The sequence below is a fragment of the Netta rufina genome (assembly GCF_964035555.1).
Source record: "Netta rufina genome assembly, chromosome: 11".
Classification (NCBI taxonomy): Eukaryota; Metazoa; Chordata; class Aves; order Anseriformes; family Anatidae; genus Netta; species Netta rufina.
The window spans coordinates 22,255,197-22,274,757 of record NC_140134.1 but is presented as its reverse complement, the minus strand read 5'-3'; the positions used below and the strand labels follow the sequence as shown (position 1 = coordinate 22,274,757).

General features: G+C 59.4%; 2 protein-coding genes across 2 annotated transcripts in view; both read left to right on the top strand.

Annotated features, from left to right (window-relative positions):
* Positions 1-10,265, top strand: part of RASGRF1 (Ras protein specific guanine nucleotide releasing factor 1) — a gene marked incomplete at its 5' end in the record, with an annotated part of 30,325 nt that extends 20,060 nt beyond the window's left edge. Inside the window, 15 exons of the mRNA XM_084293384.1 lie at positions 32-114; positions 572-820; positions 1,179-1,549; positions 1,845-1,970; positions 2,512-2,682; positions 2,979-3,085; positions 3,858-3,970; positions 4,310-4,370; positions 5,828-5,931; positions 6,108-6,192; positions 6,508-6,705; positions 7,273-7,352; positions 7,788-7,905; positions 8,112-8,180; positions 10,141-10,265. Coding sequence (XP_084149510.1) covers positions 32-114; positions 572-820; positions 1,179-1,549; positions 1,845-1,970; positions 2,512-2,682; positions 2,979-3,085; positions 3,858-3,970; positions 4,310-4,370; positions 5,828-5,931; positions 6,108-6,192; positions 6,508-6,705; positions 7,273-7,352; positions 7,788-7,905; positions 8,112-8,180; positions 10,141-10,233 — 2,028 coding nt within the window. The 3' untranslated portion in view covers positions 10,234-10,265. The remainder of the gene's footprint in view (positions 1-31; positions 115-571; positions 821-1,178; positions 1,550-1,844; positions 1,971-2,511; positions 2,683-2,978; positions 3,086-3,857; positions 3,971-4,309; positions 4,371-5,827; positions 5,932-6,107; positions 6,193-6,507; positions 6,706-7,272; positions 7,353-7,787; positions 7,906-8,111; positions 8,181-10,140) is intronic.
* Positions 10,266-11,341: 1,076 nt separating this feature from the next.
* On the top strand, positions 11,342-18,339 carry CTSH (cathepsin H). The gene is made up of 12 exons (XM_084293071.1): positions 11,342-11,470; positions 11,719-11,750; positions 11,917-12,022; positions 12,118-12,188; positions 12,312-12,416; positions 12,639-12,725; positions 13,290-13,345; positions 14,485-14,566; positions 14,649-14,717; positions 15,379-15,485; positions 16,814-16,939; positions 17,539-18,339. Exons 1-12 carry the CDS (start codon positions 11,398-11,400, stop codon positions 17,612-17,614), a joined length of 990 nt encoding a protein of 329 aa, XP_084149197.1. The 5' UTR covers positions 11,342-11,397; the 3' UTR covers positions 17,615-18,339.
* Positions 18,340-19,561: the final 1,222 nt, after the last annotated feature.

Genomic DNA, 19,561 nt, shown 5'->3' with positions numbered 1-19,561 from the left:
CTCTCTCACGTCCCACCCGTGTCACTTGCAGTGCGTGGACAACATCCGCTGCAACGGGCTGATGATGAACGCCTTCGAGGAGAACTCCAAGGTCACCGTTCCCCAGATGATCAAGTGAGTGCTGCCAGAGCCGGGCACGGCCGGGTGCTGCAGGGCCGCTGCCCTGCCCCGCTCCAGCACAGCTCCCCCCGCGGCTGAGCGCCCCAGTACTGCCCAAATCACCCCGTGGCGGGTGGGAGAGGTGTGCGGCCCTGCTGCTGCCCCCAGTCTGCGTTGCTGCAAGGGCTGGTGCTGGGCGAGGCTCAGGAGGCATTATTATGGCCTGGCAGATACCGACCCTTTCCATCTGCCTGCTGAGCACTGTGCAGTATTTCTACCCACTTTGGGGGGCTGAATTCCCGTTTTTCCCCGGGAGCGTTCCCATGGCACCTCCACGTGCGCGAGGCTCCTGCCCACCGAGGAGCCCCCACCCCTTTTCCGTGGCCCCACACGTCTCAGGTGCAGCTGCTCTCGCTCAGCAGCCCTTGGTTTCGTCCCAGGCTGGAACCACAGATATCTTGTTTCTCTGCAGGTCTGATGCCAGCTTGTATTGTGATGATGTTGACATTAGGTTCAGTAAAACGATGAATTCCTGCAAGGTCCTCCAGATCCGCTATGCGAGCGTGGAACGGCTCCTGGAGAGGCTGACGGACCTGCGGTTCCTGAGCATTGACTTTCTGAACACATTCCTGCATTCCTACCGCGTCTTCACCACCGCCCTGGTCGTCCTCGACAAGCTCATCACGATCTACAAGAAGCCGATCAGCGCCATCCCTGCCCGGTGAGGCCCCGTGGCGGGATGGTTTCTGCCCCTTAAGGGCCTGCAGGGTGCACGGTGGGGGGGAGGCTGCACACCCTGTGGTGCCTTTCTTTGTCCCCAGTCCATCCTCTGGTTTTCTGGGCCCTGGGGCTGCCCTGTGGTCATCCCACCCCGTTGGTAAACCCTGCCCGTGCCCTGCCTTGGAGCAGGAGTGGACAGCACGGACAGCAGGGGCTCACCCTGCGGGGGCCGTGCCCTGGGGCTGCCCCCACTGCGGCTTGGAGCCCCCCCAGAGCCAGCACTGCTGAGCGGCCCCGGAGCCACCACCAACACCGCAGAGCGGGTGCCAGCTCGCCCTTCTCCCCCTCCCTCTGCCCAGGTCCCTGGAGCTCCTGTTTGCCAACAGCCAGAACAACAAGCTGCTCTACGGCGAGCCCCCCAAGTCCCCCAGGGCCAACCGCAAGTTCTCCTCGCCGCCCCCCCTCTCCATCACCAAGTCCTCGTCCCCCAGCCGGCGCAGGAAGCTCTCCCTCAACATCCCCATCATCACGGGGGGGAAGGCGCTGGACCTGGCTGCGCTCAGCTGCTCCTCCAACGGCTATGCAAGCATGTACTCGTCCATGGCTCCGTTCAGCAAGACCACTCTGGACATAAACAAACTGTACGTGTCCAGTAACTATCCCAACAAAATCCCCGACGAAGGAGAAGCAGCCTCAGAAAAGCAGGAGGAGTCGCTGCCGAGCAAGCAGAGTGAGTCCCCGTGGGCTGGCGCGGGCAGGGGTGGGGGCGCACGGCTGTGGCACTGTGAGCAGTGCCCCCATCCTGCACGAGATGCCCCCCATCCTTAACGGGAACGGGAAAAGGCTGCAGCCCCCCGGCTGCAATGTCTGTGCCTCGACATTGTCCTGTCCTGGGCTGGTGGCCAAGCGCCCTCCATGTCCCACTGGAAGGAGCAGCCGGGTCTGTGGGGAAAGCCTGGAAGATTTGGGGCTGCACCACGTGCGTTTCCAGCAGTGCTCATGCGTGTGCCCCCTGCTTCTCCCAGGTTCAGACGTGTCTGTCAGGGAGGAGTCCGACACTGACCCCAACCAGAGCGACGAGGCAGAGGCTGAAACTTCCCCCACAAAGTCTCCGACTACTCCTAAGTCCATCAAGTGCAAAAACTCATCAGGTAACGAGGGAGCCGTGCGCATCCAACTCGTGGGCCGTTGGCAGCTGCCCTCTGCCTTCGAGCCTGCCGTACAGACCTGCTGAAAGATGCAGGCATAAACCTAAGGCAGATGTGGAAAGGAGCAGGGCTCTGCCCTTTAGTTTGCTGCAAGGGAACTGGGAAATGCCAAAGTCCCTGGCCCAGATCGCAGAGCTGGTCTGCATCTGTGCTCCTTACTGGGTCTCCTGTTCCCTCTCCCCCAGCTCTGTGCTGATCTGGTGTTTTAGGAGTGAGCCACACTGCAAAAACGTGAGCCCGACCTGGCACCAAGCACTGATCTTATAGGTTCTCCCCTGTAGCTACCTGAATGTTACCTACAGCACTCTGCGGGCTTAACCTCTGTTAGAGCTGTGCTGGATGAAACCTCAGTGCCCAGAGCCGCTCACCCCCTGGGCAAGATGCGGGCTGGTGAGGGCGGGGGGCTCGGCACGGGGACGGGGTGCTGCGGGGAGGGGACTGCCTGGGGCTGCTGCCCTGGCTGAGTGCTGCTGTGTCCCCCCAGACTTCTCCTTGTTTTCCTACAACAACGGCGTGGTGATGACGTCCTGCCGGGAGCTCGACAGCACCCGCAGCGCCCTGTCCGCCGCCTCCGCCTTCGCCATAGCCACGGCGGGGGCCAACGAGGGGACGCCCACCAAGGAGAAGTACCGCAGGATGTCCCTCGCCAGCGCAGGTACACGGCCCCGGGCTGCCCCGCTGCAGGGACAAGCCCTGTGGGTGCCCATCTCCGTGGTGTCTGGCCGTTTTCCTCCAGGAGCACCCTGGCTCTGGGGTCAGCACAGAGCTTCTGCACCCACAGCTGGCTGCACGCACGGCCCCAGGCACCCCCTGCCCTGAGCCTTGCTGGCTCCTGCATCCTCACGGTGCTGGGAGAGCTGGGGCTTTGCCTCCTCCTCGCCGTCCTGCAGATAGCCCTGAGCAATGCCAGGCGGAGCTGTGGCTGTGCTAAATGAAAGGCCGTCCTTGCAGGCTTCCCGACCGACCAGCGGAACGGGGACAAGGAGTTTGTGATCCGGAGAGCGGCCACCAACAGGGTCCTCAACGTGCTGCGGCACTGGGTCTCCAAACACTCACAGGTGTGCTCGGGGGGGCTGGGATGGGCACTGGGGGGTCCCAGGCTCGGGGGGTCCCACACAGCGCAGGGACTGGGCAGCTCAGGGGCCTTGGAGCGCTCTTTGAGGTCACTCAGCACTGGCACGGGTTTGGCTGCATGCCTTTGGGCTCAGCCAGGCTCCAGCTGGAAAGGCAATTTGCCTTTTTTTTTTAATTAAGCAAATGAGTGGACATGGGGAGGAGATGAAAGCTGCCAAGCAGGGGAGCTGGAGCTTCTCGTGCATGGCACGGAGGACGAGGTGGTTTGATTGCAGCGTTTGCATATTCGGTGTGCACACGAGGAGGGATGGGACCTGCTAGTATCCTCCTGCTGGGTACCACAGCACGGTGCTGCTGGAAGTGGGTTAGCTGGGTTTGATTCCTGCACAGAAGCTGCAGGATGCGATCATGGTCGGAGCCTGGGGCTTCCCCTGCTGTCCCTTGTCCCCTCTGCTGCCCATTTCTCCGGGCTGGGGAGGGGCGCTGGGCGCAGGCACCCCCCAGTTGTTACTGGGAAGGGCCACAGGATTCTCCCAGTCCAGGAGATGCCAATGCAAATTACAGAATGAGCCCAGAGCATTTCCTGCTGGTTTTCTCCAGGGTGTTGGCCAAGGCGCCGTGGGGTGGGAGCAGCCGGCCCCATTGTGCCCCCTCCGTGGGTAGCGCGGGGATTAAAGCCAGGCTTTAGGCAGGCAGCGAGGAGAGCTACAATGGGAGTACAATTGATTAAAGTTGTAACTGTGCCTGTTTTGGCAGGACTTTGAAACCAACGAGGAGCTGAAGTTCAGAGTGATTAGCTTTCTGGAGGAAGTTATTCACGATCCCGAGCTCCTGACCCAGGAGAGGAAAGCGGCGGCCAACATTATAAGGTAAAGGGCCCTTGGTGCCGTTTGCTTTTCCTGGACTCTGTGCCGGGCTCTCGGCGGCTGCTTTCAGCTCTCACCCAGGATAAAAGCAGGCATGAAACCCTAGCACGGGGTCTGGCAGCAGGTTCAGGAGGTGCCTGCAAAGAGGAAAGGCTCTCTGCGTCCCTGCGCATCCGAGCAGCAATGGGAGCGCGGGGGCCACAAGCAGGGCATGCCACCTCCGCCCCTTGTGCCTCTCACTGGTTTTTAACACCAAGTACCTGTGAAAGCCCATGAACATGAGGGCACGCCGTGGCCCCACCGCTTCCCCAGCTGAGGCAGCGCTGCCTTTTTGTGCTGCAGGACTCTGACGCAGGAGGATCCCGGAGACAACCAGATAACCCTGGAGGAGGTGGTGCAGATGGTGAGTGCCTCTCCCCTCCTCACTCCCTCTGGTTGCTTGACAAGGTGCTGGGCAGGCACAGCAGCCCTGATGAGGTCCTGTTGCTGCGGCTGGACAGACAGCTGGACAGACGGAGGCTGCACGGGGCCCTGCGGGGCTCCTCCTGCCCCCCGGGACCTGTGCACACCCGGCCTGGCAGGGAGCAGCTCTCCAGGGCCGCTATCAGGGTGTCACAGCGCAGGGACAGGTTTAAGGACAGGGCCAGCAGTGAGCACAGCTGGGTCTGCTGCTGGTGCTGGCAGCTCTGATCCTGCCCCAGCCACGTCTGTCTGTCTGCACCCCAGCAGCACCGATGCAGAGACACACGGACGTGTCCGCCCGAGGGGCGCAGGAGAACTCCGTGGCTCCGGGTGTCCCCGTGTCCTCGTCCTGTGCCAGCGCTGCTGTGTGTGGGCTCAAAGCAATGAGTGTTAGCACAGCTGGCTCCAGCACAGAGCTGTGCCTGTGAGCAGAGCCCAGGGAGCGTGCAGTGAACTTACACACCTCAGGGTGGCTGCAGCACGGGTGCCACTTCTCTGTGTTTAGCGAAAACAAAGCCGGTTCCCAGGCAAAAACCAAGAGCCACTTCAAATCGGCCTGGTGCACCTGAAATAACAGTGCCTCCAGCCTTCGGATCTGCCTCCTGGTTTCTGGAGTTTTTGAGTCCCTGCAGGGTTTTTTAGGCTTTTGTCTGCAGTCACTGGTGCTGCAAACTGCCTTTGAAGGGGAGAACACAAACAAAGCCAGGTTTTCAGGCTGCCCCTCCTCCCGAGGAGCCCAGCTTTAAGGAAAACACCCAGGAAAGGCAGCGACCTGCAGGCAGGGCAGGGATTTGAGGTGTTAGTGCCAAAGCACAGCCAGGTCCCTGCGTGAGGGCCCTGTGCAGGGTCTGGGGGCAGAAGTTGTGGCTGGGCCCCAGCCCCCCTGGTTTTGGTGGTGGCTGCGGGCACCTGGGCAGCTGCAGCCAGGGGACCGGGACGTCCCTGTTCGTGCTGCTTTTATGGAGGTCCCCTGAAAAGCCATCCCGAGCAGCTCCAGGTCCTCGCTCTGCTGACCCCACAGATGTTTGTGGAGTGGTGCTGCTCCAGCTGGGACTCCCTGGTGCTTTATTAATTAAACAGACGTGGAGCAGAAAGGCAGCGGTTACAGAAATCAGCGTGCCGGGGCCTGTTCCGGAGCTGACACCTAATTACTGCAGTCGAGATGAGTTAATTTGGTGTTCGCACATGTGCACAGGTGGTAACGGGGTTAAAGCTCCCCGGGTTGCACGAAGCCAGCAGATCCCAGTACTGGTGGGACGTGGGGACCCTGCCCCGTGAGCTCCCTCCTGGCTGCTTGGTGCATTTCTTGGTACTGGAGATGCCTTTGGCCTTATTTCATGTCTGTGAGTTGTGAGAAGTCCTAACGAATTAGCCCTAATTGTCACCTTTCCTGTTTAGGCCGAGGGGGTCAAAGCAGAGCCTTTTGAAAATCACTCGGCTCTGGAAATTGCAGAGCAGCTGACGCTGCTCGATCACCTCGTCTTCAAGAAGATCCCGTACGAGTAAGTGTCCCAGGTGGCCGAGGGGGGTCTCCTCCCGTCCCCTGGTCAGCGCCCCCCCACCCACAGGGTCCACCTGGAGCCCAGACGGGGGGTCCCGGCCACCCCTAGGGCTGGTAGGGCCTGGGTGCTGCGGGCCGGCGGGGAAGGAGCCTTGCTGTGCACGTTGTCCTTCGCAGGGAGTTCTTTGGGCAAGGCTGGATGAAGCTGGAGAAGAACGAGAGGACTCCTTACATCATGAAAAACACAAAACACTTCAACGACGTAAGTGCGGGCAGGGACAGGGCGCAGGAGCAGCAGCACAGCCACACGTGGCCCAGTGCTGGCCAGGGCTGGGGTCTGCAGGTTTTGTCTGCCTCCGTCTGTGCTCGATGGGTGCTCGGTGCTCTGGGGAACACCGCAGGTGGGGTGCCTCGTGGCACAGGCGTGCTGGCTCCTCTGCGCCTATTGCTGCTGCAGCGAAGGGAAATCTTGTAAAAAAGGGAAATCTTGTAAAAAAAAAGCTGGAGAGCTTGTGGCTGAGGGGGGGGAAGGCTGCTGCCCTTGTGACTCTGGGCTGGGGCTGTTGTCCTCCTGAAGGTCAGTAACTTGATAGCGTCTGAGATCCTGCGCAACGAGGAGATCAACGCGCGAGTGAGCTCCATCGAGAAGTGGGTGGCCGTGGCGGACATCTGCCGCTGCCTGCACAACTACAACGCCGTGCTGGAGATCACCTCCTCCCTCAACCGCAGTGCCATCTTCCGCCTGAAGAAAACCTGGCTCAAGGTCTCCAAGCAGGTACGGCGCGGGGCTGAGCCGTGCCCCGAGCAGCCCGGCCCTGCCTGGCCGTCGGGTCGGGCTGGATGTGCCTGCAGCTCCAGGAGCCTTTTCTGAAGCGTGGTTGTTGCAGTGCACACGTGTGTGTGAGCTTCTTTAAGCTGTTTTTTGGGCTCCTCGTACCAATTATGGACGAGCAAAATTAATTCACGTGTTGGTTTAGTTGGTACAGAAATAGCTTGTATCGAGTCTGACTGCGCCCAGGGGCTGCCGGAGCCGCTGTGTGGGCTCCTCTCGGAATCTGAAGCATCGTGGGTTGTTTTTCTTTTCCTGCAAAAAGCCAAACCTGTAAATTTAGACAGGCACTGGAGAAGGAGCAGGTGGGAGGTAGAGGAGGGGAGCTGTGCACAGCCAATCCCTGGTACATGCTGGAGGTTTTTGCTTTCCAGTGCTCGCTCAGCTCCTCCGGAGGCCTCCAGGAGCTGCAGGCAGCACCCAGGCAGTGGCTGCAGCGGGGCGGGCGGCGTGGGGCGGCCCCGGGGACGGGGTCTCTTCCCACCCTGCCCCAAACCCTTGGGTCTCTTGCAGACGAAGGCTCTGATCGACAAGCTGCAGAAGCTGGTGTCGTCGGAGGGCAGGTTCAAGAACCTGAGGGAGGCGCTGAAGAAGTAAGTGTGGGCGGCGATGCCCCGCGGCTGGCACAGGCCCCGGCCGAGCGCTGCGCCCCGTCGGGGAGGCTCTCGCTTTGTGCAGGCACCACGGGTCCAGACCTCGCTCACGAGCTCATTTCAGAGCCCGTGCTGACGGGAAGTCCCGTCCAGCAGGCACGGGGCAGCAGCTTGCGGAGCGATCCCAAATAATGTGCTGCTCCTGTGGGCAGCGGTGTGGGAAGACGTGAACAAAAGGGCCTCCCGGGTGGGTTTCATTAATGGTGTCAGCCTGCAGGGAGGCAGCAGGGATGAGCTCTGGAGTCCCTGTGTGTTAGAGAACCCTTCAAACCCTGACCTCCGCGGGGCCCGACCCTTCTCCCTCCCCTGCAGAGCCCAGGCAAGCCCCGAGTAAGGCAGTTTTCTCTCTCGTTCGTTTCCCATTCGCTCCTGAAGCTGCGACCCTCCTTGTGTCCCCTACCTGGGGATGTACCTGACCGACCTGGCCTTCATAGAGGAGGGGACCCCCAATTACACCGAGGACGGGCTGGTGAACTTCTCCAAAATGAGGATGGTGAGTGCTGTGGCCCCGTGGTGCCAGGCTGTGGGACCGGTGGCTCTGGGTCCTGGACAGGTACAAACGGGACCAGGCGGCCCCGCTATGTGCTGGGGTGGGAGGATGCGGGCAGGGTGGTGGCTCGCTGCCCCGCTGGTGCTGGGACATGGTGGCAGTGCTGGTGGCAGAGCCGTTAACAGCAGCTTTGTCCTCTCCCTGGACAGATTTCCCACATCATAAGAGAGATCCGCCAGTTCCAGCAAACCTCCTACAAGATCGAGCACCAGCCTAAGGTACGAGGGCCGCACGCTCCCTCCTCTCCTCGTGCCTCACTGCAGCGCCCGAGCCTTGGATCTGTGGCAGCTCCTTTGGGGAAGATGTGGGACTTCTGTGCCCCCCGTGCTTGGAGTGGCCGGGGAGCAGCAGAGCCATGCACAGCAAGGGGGTGAGGGGGTCCCTGGTGGGGGGGGTTCCCCTGTGCAGGAGAGCGGCTCCCAGGCAGGCACTTGGCCAGAGCTCGTGTTTTACCTGGGGCTGAAAGGAGGAATGAGTAACAAGTGGCAGTGGGACCGCATCTGGTGCTCCCTTGGTGTTTGCTGCTGCAGCAGAAGCGTGGCTGGTGCCTCCCTGCTGCTGCTGTGCTGTGCTGCAGGGGCTCAGCAGGGCTGCAGGGACCGAGGGCAGCCGCAGCAGCTCCCCTGGGTGCTGCAGGGGAGGCGTTGCTTCAGACAGCCGCCACGCCTGGATGCAACAGGCCCAGCACGAGCTGAGCATTGGCCTTTCTCCCGATGTGGTTCCTGCCATTGTGGGTGTTCGGCAGAGCTGGGGTCGTGTCCAGGCTGTGCTCGCTCAGCGCCCCGTGCACCCGCAGCGTGTGGCTAACAGCACGGGACCTGCGATGTGTGCACCAAGGGCTGCCTTGGCCAGCTGCGGGGTGGGCGGGCAGGGTGGGTGGTTAGCAGCCAGCACCCTGGGGTGCTCCTGGGGCTGCTTGGAGTGATGATAAAGCGCACGCACTGCTTGCTTGCAGGGACCACAGTGCGATGCAGCACAGCGGCTGTGCCCTCCCTCGGTGCTGCCACTTCCCTGCAGCAGCTTTGCACAGAGCAGGGCCACTCTGTGTCCTCCCCCGGCCCCCAAAAGTTGTGCCAAGCAGCCAGCTTGCAGCTGGGCTGTCCCAGCCCAGGCTAGAGACCAGGAGGAGTTAGCGTGCCGAGGGCTGTGGGCTGCCAGCACAGACCATCCCACCCACACAGCCTGGCGCTGGTGGCCTCTGCCATGCGGTGCCCCCCACATGTGTGAGGAGATGGCAAGTTGTGGCCACCCTCGTGCTTCCTCTGCTGCTGCACAGGGGAACCACCCAGGAAACATCGTCGTGGTGCGGGGTTTCCGCTGCCTGCAGGGCTCTTGCTCTCCAGAAGCAGCAGGGCCCATCCTGGAGCAGTGCCTCTGCCCTGCAGCCATCTGCTGAGCCTGTGCCATGCCCCAGCCGTGGCACCAAACCCCCCCGGTGCTGGGGGCTCCTGGGGTGGTGGCAGGAGCTGCTCATGTTCCTCTGGACCATGACCACCAGCTGGGATCCAGGCTCTGATTTTCACTTCTGCAGCGCTGGGTACCCACAGCCTGGTACCCGCGAGGGGCCAGGCTGGTGCAGCTGGGTCTCACCGGGACGCACCAGATGAATCCCTGCCTCCTCTTGGCCTCTGGTGCTTGGGGAAAGGAGAAGTGTCTGTGAAAGCTCCCCAGGCCTGAGAAACCCACTGAAAACTGCCCCCCCCCGAGTGCAAGTGCTGCTGGTGCTTTGCTGCCAGCTGACCGCAACCCCCCCACCCCATGTCCCCCAAGCAGCACCAGCTGCACCAGGGCCCAAAATGGCACTGGGGAAAAAACTCTCCCAGGAACTGCTAGCAGGTTTTCTGCTAACGCCAGAGCAAATGTCCTGCCCTGTCAGCAGCATTCCCACAGCAAGAGCCTGCGTTCCCTGTGCTAAGGTTAGAGGGCCTTCCTTGTCAGGATTTGGTGTTCTCAGCCTAAGAGAGCTGTGTGGCTGATAAAACAGCCCTGCAGAGGACGGCTAGGCAAGAAAAGCAGAAGAGCAAGTGGGGACTGGATGACTTTGCAATCCTGGGGTGGGATAAGCACGTGCAGTGCCTGTGTCTCTTGGCAGGAACTGCGGGCCCTTCTCGGCTTCTCCCCGTTCCTCATTTCAGGGGTGGAGGTGAGCACAGCGCTAATGCTCTGCCCCGTCCCCAGGTGACGCAGTACCTGCTGGACCAGACGTTCGTGATGGATGAGGAAACCCTCTACGAAGCGTCCCTGCGAATAGAGCCCAAGCTGCCTTCCTGAAGCCGGAGAGCGGCCGGCGGCTGCTCGTGTACACACGCTATAGCATACTGTACATAGCTCCTTGTTCATGTCGGGCGCCCTGCAGTGACTCCCACCTCTGTGCTTCTCCGAGCAAACCCAGCCCCTCGGTGTTAGGCCGCAGTAGCCCTCGCGTAGGATTCCCCGCGTTGTTTGAGGTTTCACGCGTTGACACTTTGCTGGAGTCCCGGTTTCTTTTCCACGATGTTAATTTTTGTCATTTGCTCTTCTCGAGGGGGCCGGGGACAGCAGGGCAGGGGGGGACGTACAGGAGCCGCGCGGGCACTCGCCTCCCCTGCCCAGCCTGGGGAGCGGCTGCGTGGCACCAGGCTGCGGGGCAGGGGGACGCGGCCATGGCCCAGGCTCTGCAGGGCAGTGAAACAGCACCCACCCGTCCGAGCCACCCCAGCGGACCAAGCTGCCCTCCCTGTGTGCCACCACCCCCTGCCAGGGGGCTCCTGCGCGGAACCGAGCCCGCTGCGAGCGGGGAGAGGAAACGGACCTCGTGCCCTTAGCTGCATTCTGCTCCCGCAAGCTCCTGTTGATATGCTACAGCTCCGTATTCCTTGTGACAACTGAGTAACATGATGTAGAATTAGACAAAATGACCGAGTGTTTTTATTACATATACTGTAATCCTGTCTAACCACCTTCTAGCAGGAATATAGTAATGTAGTGCTTATTCTGTGAATATTACCATGTATTTTTTACATTGTACAGTATATAAACACAGTTTAACTTTAAAGTGGCAGGCATGCTCCACTATAACAGACAGAAAACTTTTGCTGTAAGCAATACCTCGTGGTATGAGAATTCTATTTCAAGCCCTAAAATATTTCAACTTACAGCTTGTTTGGAAAAATATTTCCATTTTTGTAAAAATATATGTTTCCTGATTACCTCTTGCTAATAAATCTATTCTATCTCAGGGTGAACGAGGACTGCTGCCGTTTCTATCAGCCTGACCCGGGGCCGAACGCCGGCCCCGCACGGCTCCGGGGGGGGGGTCGGGGGGAGCCTTACCGTGGGGGCGCCCGGCGGCGGCGGCGGCGGGTCCGGCCCGCCCCGGGGAGGGACCGGGTGCCCCGCTCCGCCCCGCGGAGGCTCAGCACGGCTCGGCTCGGCTCGGCACGGCACGGCTCGGCGATGGGCTACCCCGTGCTGCTGGCTTTGGCCGCGCTCCTGGCGCCCGCCGCCGCCTCGGCGGTGACAGCCCAAGGTACCGGGAGGGGATGGGGTGGCACGGCTCGGGTCAGCACGGCACGGCTCGGGTCGGCACGGCACGGCTCGGGTCGGCACGGCTCGCTGCGCCGCTCCGGGTGCTCGCCGGGCCCGATCTGCTCGGCCGGGGACGGGCTGGGGCGAGCCGGGCTGAGCCGAGCCGAGCCGTGCCGGGCTGGGGCGAGCCGGGCTAGGGCGAGCCGAGCCGGGCGAGCCGCCGCCATGCCGCTGTCCTCTCTCCCGCAGAGGAGCAGCTCTTCAAGGCCTGGATGCTGCAGGTAAAGCTCCGCTGCCGCCGGGGACCGAGCCGAGCCGAGCCGGGCCGGGAGCGGCTCCCCGGGGGCGCGGGGCCGGGGCGGCTCCGTGCGGGCCGGGGGCGGCTCGGGGGGCGCCCGGGGGCGGCTCCGGCTCGGGGGGCGCTGCCACTTGTGCGCCTCGTGGCAGAACGGGAGGCGCTACGGGCCGGCCGAGTACGGGCACCGGCTGCGGGTCTTCGTGGGCAACAAGCGGCGCATCGACGAGCACAACGCCGGCAACCACAGCTTCGAAAGTAGGAGCTGCCCCTGCCCCCGGCCTCGCCCCCCACCCCCCAGCGCCCTTCGTTGGTTAATAAAGCATTCCTCCTCCCTCCTTTTTTCATATAAGTGGGCCTCAACCAGTTCTCCGATCTGACCTTCACGGAGTTCAAGAAGATGTACCTGTGGAGAGAGCCCCAGGTGGGTTCATAGGGAGCCCGTGCCATGGGGGGCTCCGTGCCACGGGGGGCTCCGCGCCCACCCGAGGGCCAGCACCCCGTGGCTGTGTGACCCGAGCCCGCAGCCCTCCCGCCTTGCTCGTAGAACTGCTCGGCCACGAAGGGGAACTTCCTGCGCAGCTCGGGGCCGTATCCAGACTCCATTGACTGGAGGAAGAAAGGAAACTACGTGACACCCGTGAAAAACCAGGTGAGGAGCGGGAGCGATGGGCAGTGCAGCAGGAGCGGGCCTGCAGGGGAGAGCACCTCTGTGGGCTTTTTTACCAAGGGAGCCCCTCGGGACTGGGGTGGGAGGATGCTGCAGCCTCCCAGGTGGAGGCTGGGGGAGCGCTGTGCTCCTGCCGTGCCTCCTGCCCTGGCTGGTGACCCCGCTGAGCATTGCAGACCAGTTCCTCCCTGGTTCCTAATGCAGGGCCCCTGCGGGAGCTGCTGGACCTTTTCAACCACGGGGTGCCTGGAGTCAGCGATCGCAATTGCCACGGGAAAGCTGCTCTCCCTGGTAAGAGGGGTCCCTGCAGCGGGCAGAGCCCTGCAGCTGCATGAAACCAAGAGCTCTGTGTCCCTGGGGATGTGCCCATCGCTGTCCCTGCTCATGGCCTGAGTGCCCCGTTGCTCCCAGCCTCGGGCAGAGCCTTTCTCGGAGCAGGATGAGGCCACGGGGGCTGAGCATTGAGAGCAGCGCGGGGGGACACTCCTGAGCTCCTGGAGCCTTTCTGTTCTGAAGGGCCGGAAAGGCAGCAGCCGCTCAAGTGACATACCCGAGGGCTGGGTATTAGTGTTAAAAACAAACTTGACCTTTGGACGAGATCTCAGCCAGTGCCTGGGGGCCAGGCGGTGTCAGCAGGCCGGAGAAGGAAGGCGCCTTCCCCAGGGAGCCGCATTCCCCTCCTCTTCCTCCTCCCACTGCCTCGGGCAGCGCTGGCCCTGTCCAGAGGGGTGACTCCGGATCGCACCGGGGCTGCCTCCATAGGAGCAGCACCCAGACGTTGCCCATTGTGTGCGGTCTCCCTGGCTCTGAATGCGGTTGTTTGTATGTACACTGACACAAAAACCTTGTCTGCAGGCGGAGCAGCAGTTAGTTGATTGCGCTCAGGCTTTTAACAACCATGGCTGCAGCGGGTAAGTAAGCTGAAGTAGTGAAGAATAAACATGAGCATCTTGTGGTCCATGCTTGACAGCCTTCCTCAGGTGTTAGGATCCTTCCAGACCTTGAAATGTTTGTTTCTTAGAATCTTTGAAATGTTGTTTCCCCTGAGCTGGAATGTATCAGGGATAATGGTTTGGGGTTTTGTTTTGTTTCATTTTCTTGTTTTAATTTCACCCTCTCTGAAGGTTAGAATGTTTCACAAAGTCTCCAACACTTCCTAACTTCTGTTGTTCCTCCTCTTTATTAGTTTTTCTTCTGATACTTGTTTTTTTTTAACAGATACTAGTCACGAGTGCTGTGTAGCTAGGCTCTAACGTGCTTAGGGAAAGCAAGGGAAGTTTTATCTATTGCATTGCTCATGGGTCACGCATATCTCATGGCGCTGTAAGGACCCACAGAAACCTCTGCTTCCCCTTTGGTAAATTCCTACTGGTGCTGCTAGAAGCAGAAAAAAGGGCTTTCTGAAATCTTTTTTTTTCCTGTAAGATAAGTGGTCCCTGAGGAGTGCTCAGAGAGCTGAGAAAACCACTTTTGTGCATTTTCTCTTTTACATGACTCGTCGTTGCAAGCACACCCTGGTCATGCTCCCCTTTCCTTCCATCCCCACGTGTGCCCCACCAGCAGGGGGGCTCAGGGGGCTCCTGCCCGCCCCAGGCTGTGTCCTGGGGCCCTGGGAGCTGTGGGTCCTGGCTGCAGGCTGGGCACAGGTCACAGAAAACCTCCTCACAGGAGGAGAGGCCAAAGTCCCCCTGTGGTGGAGCTCAGTTAGCAGGGTTAGCAGTACGGCCTTGGCACAGTGGCCTCGTGTCTTGGGGCTCCTGTGTTGGCATTGTCCCCAGGGAGCCCTGAGAAGGAGGTGTTGGGTGTCTGTGCAGGCCCACGTGTAGGACTTTGCCCAGTAGTGGGACGGACTGGTTTGGGGCTCCCAGGTGGGGAGATGCTGTGGGAACAGACCAGAATCTGCACCTCAGAGGGTGCGGGATGCACGCTGCCCTTCCCTCGCTCCCTCTCCGTGTCTGTAGGGAGGTGCAGGAAGGTTTCTGGTGTGCTCTGCAGAAGCTGCCGCGTTGCCGTCCTAATTAATCTGCATGCTGGCTGTGTTGTTTTGCAGGGGCCTGCCAAGCCAAGCTTTCGAATACATAATGTATAACAAAGGGCTGATGGGGGAGGACGCCTACCCGTACCGGGCTGAGGTACTGCCGGGCAGCTGGGGCGCGTGTCTGCATCGGGGGGTGCAGAGGGGGCTCTGGCACTGACCGCTTTCCGTCTGCACAGAACGGCACGTGCAAGTTCCAGCCAGACAAGGCCATTGCGTTCGTCAAAGATGTTATCAACATCACGCAGGTAAGTCCCTGAGGGAGATGTTTCCAAACTTCAGGGCGTTCATTCACGCTGTGCCAGGCCTGACCTGGAAAGCGCTCGGCTGCCCCGAGGCGTGCTGCTCCCTGCAGGGTGTATGGGGCCTGGCTGACCCCATACAGGGCTGGCTCACCTCATCTCCAGCTCACGGGGTGTCTGCACCCACCTTCCCTCAGCAGGGCATGCACCCGCCAGGCTGCAGTGATCTCAGGCACCTATAAAGCACGCGACCAGCTCCAGTGCCTGCAGGGAGGTGTCTGAACAGGGCTGGGCAGCGTGGCTGCCTCTGAAAGCTGCTCTCCATCAGCTTGTGTTGCTTGGCAGGAAGACTTTGCATCCTGACTGCGCCTGTGCAGGCTACTAAAAGTCCCCTAAAAGTTCCGCTGCTCCCTTTTCTGAAGGTGGCACCAGTGGAGTGCTGCAGTCACGTACAGGTGCTAGGGCGTTTGCCTTGTTTCCACGGTGGGTGTGCCTCCAGAAAATAATAAATTATTGGTTCTTGTGTTTCAGTGCCCATAAGAGGCACATTTCTGCCCATGAGCAGAAAGCCAGGAATAGCCACTGTGCCCTGACTGCTGGTCCAGGGCATTGTGACTGGTCCCAGTTTAACCAGGAGATAAATGACCCTGGGATCTTCTTCTTGCAGTACGATGAGGCTGGCATGGTGGAAGCGGTGGGGAAGTACAACCCGGTGAGCTTTGCGTTTGAGGTGACGAGTAACTTCATGCACTACAGAAAAGGAGTCTATTCAAAGTGAGTGTTTCTGAGCCTGGAGGGTGAGAGGGAAGAGGGGCTGGAATTGCTCACATCGCCATTTCTCCTTCTTTGTGGCACTGGACACAGGGAATGGACTGTATTCTTGCATTTCCTTTTAAACAGAAAATTGGAAATATAAGCAAATTGAGCCTTAAAATGCTGATTTCCCAGGGGAAGCAGCATGAGGAAGAGGGAACAGCGTGCTTGCAGACAGTTTAGTCCTGGGAGCCCATCCAACCTCAAGGCCAGGCTGTGTTTGAAACACAGGTCTATAGCAAAGGCAAAAAGCTACTGAAAGGGCTGGTTAGTACACTTCAGAAAGACTTTGGAAGCTGATGGTGACAGGGTAGATTTCTGTTAGGCAAGAAATGGGAAAAGTGCATGTTTGGAGAGAACTAGAAAAATGCTTTAGGGTAATGAATCCCCAGTCACGTGGAACTGCAGGGAAAATTAAACGAAGAGTCTAAGCGTAAGCGATCTGCCCCAGGGAGCTGCAAGGGAAAGAGTAGGCAGTGTCGTGAATCCAAGTGGCTTTGCTGTTGCAATAAACGCAGTAAGTGTTTACTTTAAAAGGTTGACTGCGAGCAACAGGCAGACATAGGGTGTGAAAGCAGGGAGACAGTCAAGATACTTTGTAATAGGACTCCAGTTTAAGGAACACATCAAGTAAAGTTACCATGTCTCAGGTAGATTTAAAGTCAAAGTGTATAGAATAATTGGTGTCCCAGGGGTTTCAGCCTATGCTCCACAGACCAACTGTTAACGGATTCAAAAAGAGTAAATCTTTAGTGGTGGTTATTGATCTTTTAGTGATCTGCAATTTGAAATTGTGTAAAAACAGTATTTGTGGAGATGGGAGCATGTAGCTTGTGATGTCTTGATAGCAAGTCAGCAACTTTTATTGAGTGCAATTTAAAAACAGGAAGTGCAAAGGAAATACAAGAAAATGTGTAGTGAGATTGAGGAGCTCACTGTTGCTTGTGCAGCGTGTGAAATGCACTAAGAACTTCTGTTTTTTGTTGGAAAAATCCTTTTGCCTTTTTTGTGTGTGTGTGTGTGTTATAGGTTTTTCTTCTGTAACAATGTTGATGTTAATTCAGAACAAAAGGCCAGACCAGGTGCTAGAATCAAAGGTCCATATAGCCTAACAGCCTGGCCTCTCATACAGCCAGTAATAATTTCTCAGTGAGAAAACAGAGCTGTATCTCCTTTTTTTGTCATTCTTCCCTACTCGCCACAGCTGGAAGTTCAGAGTATCCATTAGTTCTTTTTGTAGTTTAAGTGCTGTCAAAAATGCTGGCTAACCCATGATTTTTCTTTTGCAGCCCACGATGTGAGCACACTCCCGACAAAGTGAACCATGCTGTCCTAGCTGTTGGGTATGGAGAAGAAAATGGGACTCCTTACTGGATCGTTAAGAACTCTTGGGGCCCTCTGTGGGGCATGGATGGGTAAGGAGGTCCCAGTATCTGGTAAAAGAATGTCACGTGCATGGGATTCCAGCTGCCCACGTGAGCTGCCAGGTCACCCTGATGCTCTCAGGCTGAAATTTCGCAGCTGTTTCATAATCTGTGAAAAGGCAGGTAAATCATCCGAGCCTTGGGAGTGAAGGAGAGCTGGTTCTAAAAACTGGTCTGGGGTGACTGGTTAGGCCAGGCCCTCAGATCAGCTTCTGGGAGTGCCGCTGTGCAGTTGATGCACCTGGCTGCTGCGGGAGCTGTGTGGTGGTGCAGTGCCTCTTCTGTGCTCACACAGCCAAAGAGGAACAGGTCGTGCTGCAAGTTCACTCCAGCTCCACAGTATCTTGTGTATTTCCAGGTGCAAGTGAAACTTTATAGTTGGGTGCTAGCTCACAGTACGGGGGGACAGGGAATGGAGTGGCATCTCCTGGTGACCTACTGGAGATAACAGCTCTGTGACACGTATCTGCTCTTTGCATTGGCATGAGAAAGGAACTCACACAACAGCAGTCACCGTATGTCAGTGTCAGGCATGCTGACTGCTGGAGGAGCACGAATACTCACTCATACCTGCTTGTTTCTCTTTCCAGGTATTTCCTTATCGAACGTGGCAAGAATATGTGTGGTCTTGCTGCTTGTGCATCTTACCCTATTCCCCAGGTGTAAGAGGAGAGCACAGGCTGGGGAAAGTGGATACAGAGAAAGGAATAATTGATCACGTGTGAATTTCTAAATGGTAGAATCAAGAAAGCAAGAAGAAGAAAGAAGTCTGCTGATATTTGTTAGGTGCAGATGGATTCCTTTGCTTGCACAAAGCTTCCTGTGGTAGGCAGATCCGTGCCCACTGTCCCTAGCCCAAACCAAGCATATTCCTGCCCTCACAGCCAGAACCCCCGGCTGCTGGTGGCGTTTGCTGGGCTCCCCGTGCTGAGGGGGGACAGATCCAGGAGCACACGAGGCACAAATGCCAGGCAGCCCCCGACGTCAGGGGGCTGTACCACAACCCCAGCCCTTCCCCGAGCCACTCATTTCTCAGTCAGCCGATGCAACTTTTTTAGGGACTTTTTTTTTTCTCTGAAGGCGATTTTTCCTTTCTCTAGAGAAAGACGAGTGCTGTGATTTTTAAGTTTTATACGTGTTCATTTAACGTTTTTAGTATTTCTGTAAAAGATGAACAAATGAGGCTATTTTAAGGAAAGCAGTGAAGGAAGGGATGATTTTCTTTTATCAATCAATCAATGAAGTAAAAACTTTATTGCCGTTTGACAACGCTCTTGTGAGAAGCCCTTTCACCAGCAGAGGGCACTTGTGCGTTGTGTGGTGCTGCCGCTGCCCTCGCTCCCACCTGCTACCGGGACGAATAAAAACCACCTCCACTTCCCCCTCGTTAACAGCTGTGTTAATTAATGAGCGCGGTCACGTGCATCACGAGATGCTGCGCTAACAGCGGAAGCGTTGCTTTCTGATCACGAACGCGGATTGAACGTGGTTGAAAAACAAACAAACGAACACAAAAAGGCCCCGTCAGGCCGACGGGCTCCGCGCGGCGCTCCCAAAACCCGGGGGACCTCCCCCCCCCCCCACATCACCCCGCGCCGCCATTTTGTGGAGGAGGCGGGCGGCGGGCGGGGCGAGTCCCGTCGCCATGGAGACGGCCCCGCCTTGTCGTCACTTCCGGCGCAGCGCTGCCGTCCAATGGGCAGGCGGGCGGCGGCTGCGCGCCCAATGCGAAGGGCGCGCGCGGCGTGGCGGGAGCGGGCGTCCCGCTGAGGCGAGGTGAGGGGCGGTGGCGGGGCCCTGAGGGGCCGTGAGGGGCCGCCCGGTGCCGCCATGGCGGCCGTGCCGCACAACAACCTGTGGGAGCAGCTGCAGCTGCACTCGGCCCGCGGCGCCCTCAGCAAGCAGCCGCCGCCAGCGCGGAGCCGGTCTGGGTGAGTACCGGGGAACGGCGGGGGGCGGCCGCCGGGCTGACTGACCGGGCCGACTGACCGCCTCACCGCCTCTCTTCCAGGGGCTTCACGTTCAAGCGGACCGCCCCGTGCGGCCGGGAGCGCAGCGGGAGCTCGGCGCTGCGGGACAAGGACGTGAACGCGGCGCCGGCCGGCGGGCAGCGCAGGAAGCCCGGGGAGCCCCTCACGGTCGGGGGCTGCGGCCCGGCCCCCGCCGCGCTCTGCCCCGGTCCCTGCCCGGTGCCCCGGCGCCCTGCCGAGGGGGTGATCGCGGCTGTCAGGAGGCCGCTGGCAGCTCCCGGCCGGGCTGGGGGTCCCGCTCCGCTTGGGGCCCCCCCCGTGGCGGTGGACGATGAGTGGGACGACATGGATGACTTCGACTTGTCGGGCATCGAGAAGCGGTTCTCCAAGCCTGCCCTTCTGTCCCCCAAAGGCCTGAGGGCCGCCCCCAAGGCTCCCCCGAGACCGAGCTCCTGTGCTGATAAGCTGCCCGGCACCGTGAATGGCGACACAGCATCCCCAAAACCTGGGGCATGGGAGCCCAAAGGAACGCCTCCCGCCGAGGAAGAGCAGCCCTCATCCCAGGGCTCTGTCGTCTGTCTTGGGGACTTGGTCCACTGTGACAGCAACAAGATTGTGGGCGAGGATCTTCAGGAGAATTTAG